Source organism: Aedes aegypti, chromosome 2, assembly GCF_002204515.2.
Source record: "Aedes aegypti strain LVP_AGWG chromosome 2, AaegL5.0 Primary Assembly, whole genome shotgun sequence".
NCBI classification, from domain to species: Eukaryota; Metazoa; Arthropoda; class Insecta; order Diptera; family Culicidae; genus Aedes; species Aedes aegypti.
This window is the reverse complement of record NC_035108.1, coordinates 143,162,898-143,172,377: the sequence shown is the minus strand read 5'-3', so window position 1 is coordinate 143,172,377 and position 9,480 is coordinate 143,162,898. Positions and strand designations below refer to the sequence as shown.

Genomic DNA, 9,480 nt, shown 5'->3' with positions numbered 1-9,480 from the left:
TGATCTGCTCAAATTATCAGCGGAAAGAGAAATCGATTACTGCAGCTACTTCAATGGGTTGTGCTACTTTTCCCCGAATGTAGATTCCCCAAACGCCAGTTTCCTGAATATCCTGTTTCCCCGACTAGCCCACGTCCCCGAAGAGTTTTTAGCACTCATAATTGTCATAACTTTATACATTTTAGACAGACCATCTAACATGCACCCATCTTTATTTAATTGGCGGTTCTTTCGAGTTTTACGGTCTTCAGCATTTTTGCCACTATGTGTATAGCCAAGAATGACAGAATACATTTTTCTATTGACTGTTTATCGTTTTTCTCGTCGTCGTTTTCCAGATAGCAAAATACAATACTTCTCTAAACAATCAAAAAAATATGTTTTGAGCATCGAAAGAATTATGAAATTAATTGAGAAGTATTGTCCAATACATTAAGTTTGAATTTTGTGGCAAATATTTTTGATAATGGCAATGCGTGCAGCAACCCTTATTTAGTAAATAGTGGTAAAAATACTGCTTGTAGTGCTTGAGACAAAAAATTGTCCCTCAGTGTACTTTCAATGGATTTGGCCTGTTTTGGATTTTTCAATGGAATTGAGCGAGGATGATGTCCTTGACGGGGAACAACCTGGCTGAGCGAACGCTTAGATTAGTCATGAGACACGTAATTTTTATATACGGGGGTTCACCACCAGGCACTTAATTGTGAGTTGTCCGAGTTGGTGAAGATGTTAACTTGTACCACAAAAACGAAACAGTAGAAAATCAGTACTTTGAAAAAAAAAAGTTTAATTGCAATAAACGCAATTAGACAATTCATTAACAATTCATCATCAGGTCAACAAAATGATCTAAACAAATTCATGTTTAAATGTATGACAACAATTTTTTTACTATAATTTCGCCCATAGGTGCGGCAGTAGATTATGAATTTCTTCGTCTTCGGATTGAAGATTCGACATTCAGTGGGGAAACGGCTGCAATAAATTGAAAATCTTTTTGTGTTCAAACAAAACAGTTATACCTAAAATGTTGGATCCCCGGTCGAAATCTGCAACTCCTTGTATAAAACACGGGCCCAGATAGCCGTAGCGGTAAACGCGCAGCTATTCAGCATGACCATGCTGAGGGTCGTGAGTTCGAATCCCACTGGTCGAGGATCTTTTCTCGATTCGCAGGGCATAGAAGTATCTTCGTACCTGCCACACGTTATACACATGCAAAAATGGTCAATCGGCAAAGAAAGCTCTCAGTTAATAACTGTGGAAGTGCTCATAAGAACACTAATCTGAGAAGCAGGCTTTGTCCCAGTTGGGACGTAACGCCAGAAAGAAGAAAAAGCATAAAACAGTGGCTTCTGGGGGTCAGAATAAACACATTTGAGTGATGAACATTTGGATTTTTTGGCGGTCTGGTGGTTACTCGACCAGTGTATTACATCAAAATTGTAGCACAATTATATCAAGATTTGATACAAATAACATTTTTCATTTTTGTTAGAAGCACATTGAGTTGATGGAGAAAATTATATCTTAATTAAAACAAAAATCAGTTCTAATCACAAAGCCTGTTTAAAATTTGTTTCAATTGAAATCATAATAATAACACAATTTGTTACAAAAATTGAGATCAATTACTTACAACAAATTATGATATGCTTCTGTTATGAAATGAATTATATTTTTGTTCAATTTGCAACATAATGAGTTACATTTTTGTTTAAATTCTAACTCTTTTTTCAATTTTGTTTAGCGTAGAGGAAACTGAGTTATGTTTTTTATTATTTTAACCACTAACCAGTCAAAATTATAACATATATTGTTAAAAAAACGCTCTTACTGAGTAACAAAATCTGTTACAACTCTGTTGTAATCCACTGGTCGGGTATGTGTCGTCCATATAATATTTTTTCAATATAGAGGCCAACTTACAGATAATACTTTGTTTAATATACAGTATTAATTTCGGGACTGATCATAAAACATGAGCTTTTTAACCCATGAAAAGTGAACGCGCTATACAATTTTTCGAATATTGCAATAACCAAAATTTGTTCCCGTGGTTTATGGCTAGTCGGAAACAAAATCCGAACCACATATAACAACTATTATTTTTAATAACTTTATTTTGTTCACGAATTGTAATTTACCTTTAGTTGGGTATTTCTTATCATCACTGTGAGCATTCACATTCAGCCTATGATTGCATATTCGACGTAACCTCCAACACTGGCAATTAGAATGATAAAATAATCAAGTTGAATTCAACTTGATATTATTGTTATGCAATTTCAAATCATTGAGATTTTTTTCAAATTTTATGTCTATGAAATTACTTTATAACCCATTCCCTTACAGACGTTTGAAAACATGATTCAGTTTGGCGCTTACGTCAATTATGTGTAAAATGCTCGCTGTTCCTTGACTATGAAGATGATTACAGACAAGCATTTGCACTACCATAAAAAGAAAAGAATCGAACTGTTTAAGCCATGTTCATTCTTCTGCATTAAGTTCAATTGAGTGGATGTACAAATGTACAAAATAATCTTTTGTGTATTTTTATCAGCTGTTGCAATATGTATTGCTCAGCAGGTGAAATGCGTTGCAATTTCAAAGTATTTCATTCCAAACTTTACGGTAAGTATGAGGCCTAATCTATTAAATTTGAATTGAAATAACGTGATTTCTAACATATCGTAGGCAAATTGGTTCAAAGCGTTTGAGTACTGCAATTACCTGGGGATGCGGTTGGCCATCATTGACACTGCCACCGACCAATCGAAACTGGTACAGATGATCGAGTCAACGGATAAATTCAACAACGTTTCTACTGAGATATGGATCGGTGCGAGCGATTTGGCGCAAGAAACATTTTTCCATTGGCACTCAACCGGTCTCCGGGTGCAATACACTAACTGGATGCAAAATCAACCTGATAATGCCAAGGGTGTTGAACACTGCGTGGAGATACGACACATCCCGGCTCATGGCTGGAATTGGAAGTGGAACGATAGGGAATGTACGGCGATGAGGTATTTCGTTTGTGAGAATCTAGATGTAGGGAAGGAGGTAGTGCTGTTTTGAGTGTAAGGCTATCTTGAGAATATTCGTATCAATTGACTGGGAAATCTTCAGCCAAAACTGCCAATATTTGTAAGACAGTCCTTTTGATCAGCGTCTTTAATTAATGAGTCATAATGATTATATTAGAAGAAAAAATGTATACCAGTTAATTTTTAAGATGAATTACAGCTTCAACTTATTACTCGATCTTACAAAGAAAACAGTAAATATCAGTTTTTGTCAATTAAGCTTGGTAAAGTAGTATGAAACATGTAGTGAGAAGATCAATTTAATTGAAATACAGTTTTTACTATACTTACTACTGTAAAAGTGTTTGAACGTATGAGTCGGTCACTGTATTGACATATATTCTGAAGAATTTAGTGTTTCTTATGGTAGCATTCTGGGATCAATGTACAATAATTCACCATCCGACTTATCTGAGTTACCTTAAGGTTGTAAAAAATCTTTGTACATATTAGTTGTTCAGCCCTCTGGATCAAAGGACAAAACTTGCGTGTCTTCTGTAGTTGATTTCAAAAACAGTTTTCTTCATATTTGTTAAAATGAAAGATTCCTACTAATATTTTCAAAATTACAATATCCCCACATAAAAATAAACCATTCACACAAGGTAGGATTCAATGAATTAGTTAAATGAAATATTTTCAAAATCACAAATAATCCCTATTAACAGCCGCAATAGTCTTTTCACTTAGCGGGAAATGACATTTTAACATGTTATGTTCTAAGATGAACAAACTCTTTAATCGCAGCAACAACACCACTAGGCCCACCTCTATCTTTACCTGCAAGCATGTATTGTGGTAGAATTAATGATCAGACCTATCCACACTGTCTCCTCCTTAAGAGGCACGAGGGCTTCCTCCACTGACCTGCGATCGATTCTAATATGGTCTATATCGTCCGCAAAGCTAATAAGCGACCGTGTGATAGTAGTGTCGTTTCTATGCATGACAGATTTTCTAATAGTACCCTCGAGTGCGATGTTGAACAGTAAACTTGAAAGTGCGTTTCCTTGCTTCAATCCCTCTCATGTCATAAACGACGTTGACACCTCATTTGCAATACGAACACTTGATTTTGAATCATCCAGCGTTACACGTAATCAGCCACTTTATTTTCACTGAATTGTACGCTGCTTTGAAATCAATTAATAATAACTGCGTGTTATACTTCCAGAATAAACTGATTGGCAAGGTAAACATCTGGTCCGCTCTCGAGCGGCGCTCGCGAAAACCAACCTTCTGTTCACAAACGAAGGACTCTTCGAGGGCTTAGGGACAAAATGTCGAAAGACAATTCGTCGAATCCCAAAACTTCAAAAGGGACAAAACTTCGGAAGGATTAGGTGAATTTCCAACCCTGTTTGTAAGACTTCTTTTTTCACATCGGGGTCAATTAAATATAATATAGCATGTTCTAAAAAGTATGGGCACGACTTAACCATACTGTCATTTCGAGACTAATGCGGATAATAATCTGACTTTCACAAATTTTATTCTCTTGCTTGTCATGAATCGAAAAAATATATTCATCATTGACGAACGATACATGATCCGAATATCACTTATAAAAAATACCTGAAGAGCTATCGTCTGTGGGGGAAGTGAAGTTATAGTATGTGGGAAGAAAAACTAGCGATTTTTTTTTTAATTTTATCATTTTGTCAAATGTTGTCAAGCAAAGCCAAATAATTTTTTAAACAAGAATTCTTGTGTATCGTCTTAGATACAATGTACATGAACTCACCACATCGAAGGATTTAGAAAGAATAATTCTTTACTACTTAAGTTCCAACAAAACACAAAAATAGAGTCTGTGCTGGCCAAGGATGGAAATCTAGTGATCATGACAAAATCCATGATGCTTCGTGGTTGTTCTTTATCATGCAATCATAGCGAATCAACGAATAACCTTTCGTCATCAAGTTACCACAACAAACTACGCTCCGCGAATAATGAATCGTAATACACGTGTGCTAGCGATAAATTATTTGCGAATAAAACTTTCATCATTTTGACGATTTTTCACCTTTTACTTAGTGATTTACCTCCATATATACTGCTTGGTTCTAAAACCATTCGGACATTCAATAATAGCGTGAATGCGACATGATTCAAGTTGATCGCAACCTTTAACAACATCCGATAAACTCTTTGTACCATGACAAACAGCGCATCGGATGCTTGATATATTCGTTCTATGCGCGCGTAATGAGGTCATGTAATGTCGTCATGCTGCTTCAAGAGCGCCGGCCCTCTTAGATTATTCAAATACTGTCGCTAGAGACGATTTTTATTCATCCTTAGTGCAGGCTACATAAAAATTGTTTTTTTTTTATATCAAAAATTTCAATATAAAAATTATTTGTTAAAACATAATTTTCACAGGCAGCATTTAAAATGCCCCAAGGAAAAATACAAAAATATAAAAATATTTATTTTTTTAAACAAATATTGTGATTCTCGTTATCAAAGTCGTGCCCTTATTCTCTGGAACACCCTTTATGCATAACGTTTGGCACAATAGTCTATTACTCAGCGATTGAAGCTTAAGTTCTTGTCAGTACAATGTTATCCGGAACAGCCGAAGGGGTCGCTAGTTGGATTATTAAAATATTATTTGTCACATAAAATGGCTCCGCCGTAAAGTGCTTGAGCCTTTTAACAAATAATCAATTGTGAAAGACTTTGGCGACATGTAAGTGCAATGTGTCATTGAAATTAATTGAACATCCTTATCGGTATTAGAATGCCTAAATAATCTATTTGAAACTAGTGTTTTCAATGGTTACACCTTAAAAAGGGCGTAACTCTTAATTTTGTCTATTATATTATACCAAACTCCGCAAGGTGATTACAGATAACTTAACAGACCAACTTTGAACGTAATTTTGATGGTATATTTCATCGGCCAATGAAAATCCATTTAAATTACTCAGATTTCCTTTGAACTAGTAGACCTACACAGTCAAAAGGGCGTAAATTTAAAACGGGCCCTACGATTTTTTTTTTTAAGATTTTGCCCAGACATGCAACTAAGCTATAGAAAACGACTTGTGAGCACAGATTTGATGGAGATTTGTTTCTGATAATAACGGTCAGGGGAGCACCGTGTCTTTGCTTGCATAGATAAACATGGGATCATAATGGCGACTATTCCAGCGGAGTTGGATAGCGGCTCTCATAAGAGATGATCAACCAAAACAAACTAGCGGAATGTGAAGGAGTGGCTTCTGGACATATCAGGCGTTAACAGTGTGGACAAAAGCCTAGACACTGTGACGACGGCATGCACTGGCTGCTCCAGTGCAACATGTGAGGTGACCGATGGCCCGGGACTAATCGAGGCCATGGATCGCAATAGGGAGTACCTCCCTAAAATGTAGGTAGCTGCTGAGCAACTTGATGTCATCATCGAGTTTGTTGAAAGCAAAAGCAATATCAGCAAAGACTTGAAAACAAGTCTACTGAAATTGCGACAATCAGTCCTAGCTGCAAAGCAGGACTACGAGAAAGCCAAGGAACAACTTGGCAAGGTAGAAGGCAAAAGAGACACTAAGTCGTGTCAGACCAAAGTGTTTTCCTTCACAGGCAACGCGAAAATATCTGATGATATTATTCGATACGCGATGCGAAAAAGGGGACCTTCCGAGGATGAATACCTACGTGGCGAAAAGGCGTATGGTTGCTAAGGCAAAAGTGACCTACGAGCAGAGTTAGGAGAAGTTCTGAGATTCACACTACCGTAGGCAAGCGTAGCAAATCACATTAAGCGAAGCCAGTGAATCTAACGCCTATCGTTGCTGTGGGCAAAATGCTTTGAAAATAGCAAAACACTCGCTGCTAAGGGCAAACCAAAACTACTGTAGAAAAAAGTTCTATTTCCCGCTGCATTTCCCGCATTTACAGCTTTCAATGACACTACTGATTTAGAAAATTTATGTATCCAACATAGGCAACTTGATGAGATTCACGATTTTGAACTACTGTGGTGAGAGAAGCCGCGTGATTTTCGCGAAATTCAAGTCTACTACTATTACCATTCCCAGCCCTGCCTACGAGGCCGTCCTCCAGAGCGGAAAAGCTGGCACAAGCCAAGCCCCGCGATCAAGAGAGGCCAACACCAAGCCTGAGGCCAAGAAAGCCAAGAAAAAGGAGCCACAGGATAACCCGAACCAGGCAGTGTATCCACTGGAACCATGGTCGCAAGGCAACAGCAACCCGTGGATACGAATTGGAAATAAGAAAAAAAAACAGAGGAAACCGACAACGGAGTCCAAGGAGAGTGCTAAAGCAAAATCAGCGAAATGTAGGAATTTAGGCGAGGCCCTCGTTATCAAAACGGAGGAAGCGAAATACGCCAAGTTTCTGAAGGCGATGCGAAGCACGGAGAAGTTATCGCCATTGGGCGCAGATGTGCGGAGCATAAGGCAGACTTGGATTGGTAAAATGATCCTAGTCTTAAAGAAGGACGCTAAGGAAAAGGGTGTAGTCTAAAAAAAAACCGGCACAAGAAGTACTTGGCGAAGAGGTTGATGTAAGATCCCTTACTGCTCTGCTGAAGCGACTCTCCAGAGTAAAAATCTGGATGTGGTCAACGATGCAGCGGAGGTCTCGGCTGTCCTCAAAGTGTGACATCGACGTAGCCAGTAAGGGCATCCACCTTAGAAAGGACCCGCAGGGCACCCAGGTGGTGGCGATCAGGCTGCCGGTGGCAGAGGCCAACAAAGCGAAGAACTTGGGCATACTCAAGGTAGGCTGGTCGGTTTGCCGGCTGAGCATACAACAGCCTCCTGAAGATTGCTTCAAGTGTTTCGGGAAGGGCCATAAGTCGTGGAATTGCAATAGTCCTGATAGAAGTAAGATAAGCTTTAGTATTAGCATTAGCATTAGCATTAAGCATTTCGCACAAATTCGTAGGTGTAAAGTAGGTACATCTAATTATCATCCCTCTAGCAGTTGCGAAGCTTTTTTGAGATTTTGTTTGGGTGGTCGTTTTCCATACAGAGTGTAGTATGAAAAACGAACACCCAAACAAAAGCTCAAAATTTCCCTTGACGAAAACAACTTAGTCCAGTTATTGAGGGAAAGGTTTATTAGGTTTCATCAAATTATGATGATTATGTTGCTTAACCAGAGCACTCATAATAGTATGACTCATGAATGGAATATTTGAAATTGTATCATAAAGAGATACATGCTGAAATAAAATAATCAAAACGTCGACATCAAGCATTAAGAATTTTGCAATTGGTTACTAAAAATAAATTTCAATACTTATATCTCACATGTTTTGAAAGATGCAAATTCAGCTGACGGTCAACTGACCTGTTTCGAAGATGCAGTGCGTTGTTTATACCGTATATCTCGTTGGATTGGATGTACCCAGTTACTACAAAATTAACTTTCTATTCAAAGCAATTGCCACCGGTCATCAATTGACAGGATACTGAAAGGATTTCAAAGTAAACCGCAGCTTGTTTTTGCGAATAAATAGATTCACGGTTGCAGAGAACCCAGTCCGTCCAACTGCAGCGAGTAACCACAAAGTATTCCATACGGGGCAAGAGTTGTGAACAAAAAATATGTGTTACCTAGAATGAGGCATCTGCAATTAGCGATACGGATCTTTTAATTTCGGTATGGTTTTCCCTGCGGCTGTCTCAGTTGGTTTACCCATCAGTCCCATTTGCCATTCGTTTTGCGTTTGAATGGACTGACGGACACAGACGGACCGGCACAAACAGTTCGAGTTGGGAGAATTCCATTGCCTCATACAGGAGTAATTTGGATCCAGAATAACTTATAATATGTGCCCAGAATATCCAGAATAACTTTTAATAGGGGCCCAGATAGCCGTAGCGGTTAGTTGGTTTGACTTTATTAACGAGATTTTTAGCCCTGGGCTAGTTCATCTCGGGACCAACGGCTTTACTTCCCTTCCGAAGGAAGTCGTCACTATAACTTTTTACGTCATATGTGACTATGTCGGGGATGGGATTCGATCCCAGGTCCTCGGCGTGAGAGGCGAGTGTTCTAACCACTACACCGTAGCTGTAAACGCGCAGCTATTCAGCATGACCATGCTGAGGGTCGTGGGTTCGAATCCCGCTGGTCGAGGATCTTTTCGTAAAGGAAATTTTCTCGATTCCCAGGGCATAGAGTATCTTCGTACCTGCCACACGATATACATATGCAAAAATGGTCAATCGGCAAAGAAAGCTCTCAGTTAATAACTGTGGAAGTGCTCATAAGAACACTAATCTGAGAAGCAGGCTTTGTCCCAGTTGGGACGTAACGCCAGAAAGAAGAAGAAGATGTGCTGCTATAATAGTATTCTCACGCCTTAATATTGTCTAAGAAACGGTTAAAGAGATTTCCAACATAC

The 9,480-nt window shown here is 38.5% G+C and overlaps 1 protein-coding gene across 1 annotated transcript; it reads left to right on the top strand.

Moving 5' to 3' along the window:
• Positions 1-2,474: 2,474 nt before the first annotated feature.
• Positions 2,475-3,715, top strand: LOC5566785 (perlucin). The gene is made up of 2 exons (XM_001651142.3): positions 2,475-2,640; positions 2,704-3,715. Exons 1-2 carry the CDS (start codon positions 2,536-2,538, stop codon positions 3,085-3,087), a joined length of 489 nt encoding a protein of 162 aa, XP_001651192.2. The 5' UTR covers positions 2,475-2,535; the 3' UTR covers positions 3,088-3,715.
• The last annotated feature ends 5,765 nt before the right edge of the window (positions 3,716-9,480 follow it).

Excerpts from the sequence above, each read along its gene's own strand:
- LOC5566785 (XM_001651142.3), top strand. The coding sequence starts at position 2,536 with ATGTACAAAATAATCTTTTGTGTATTTTTATCAGCTGTTGCAATATGT. Across the intron at positions 2,641-2,703 it reads ATTTCATTCCAAACTTTACG|GCAAATTGGTTCAAAGCGTT; the intron begins GTAAGTATGAGG and ends AACATATCGTAG.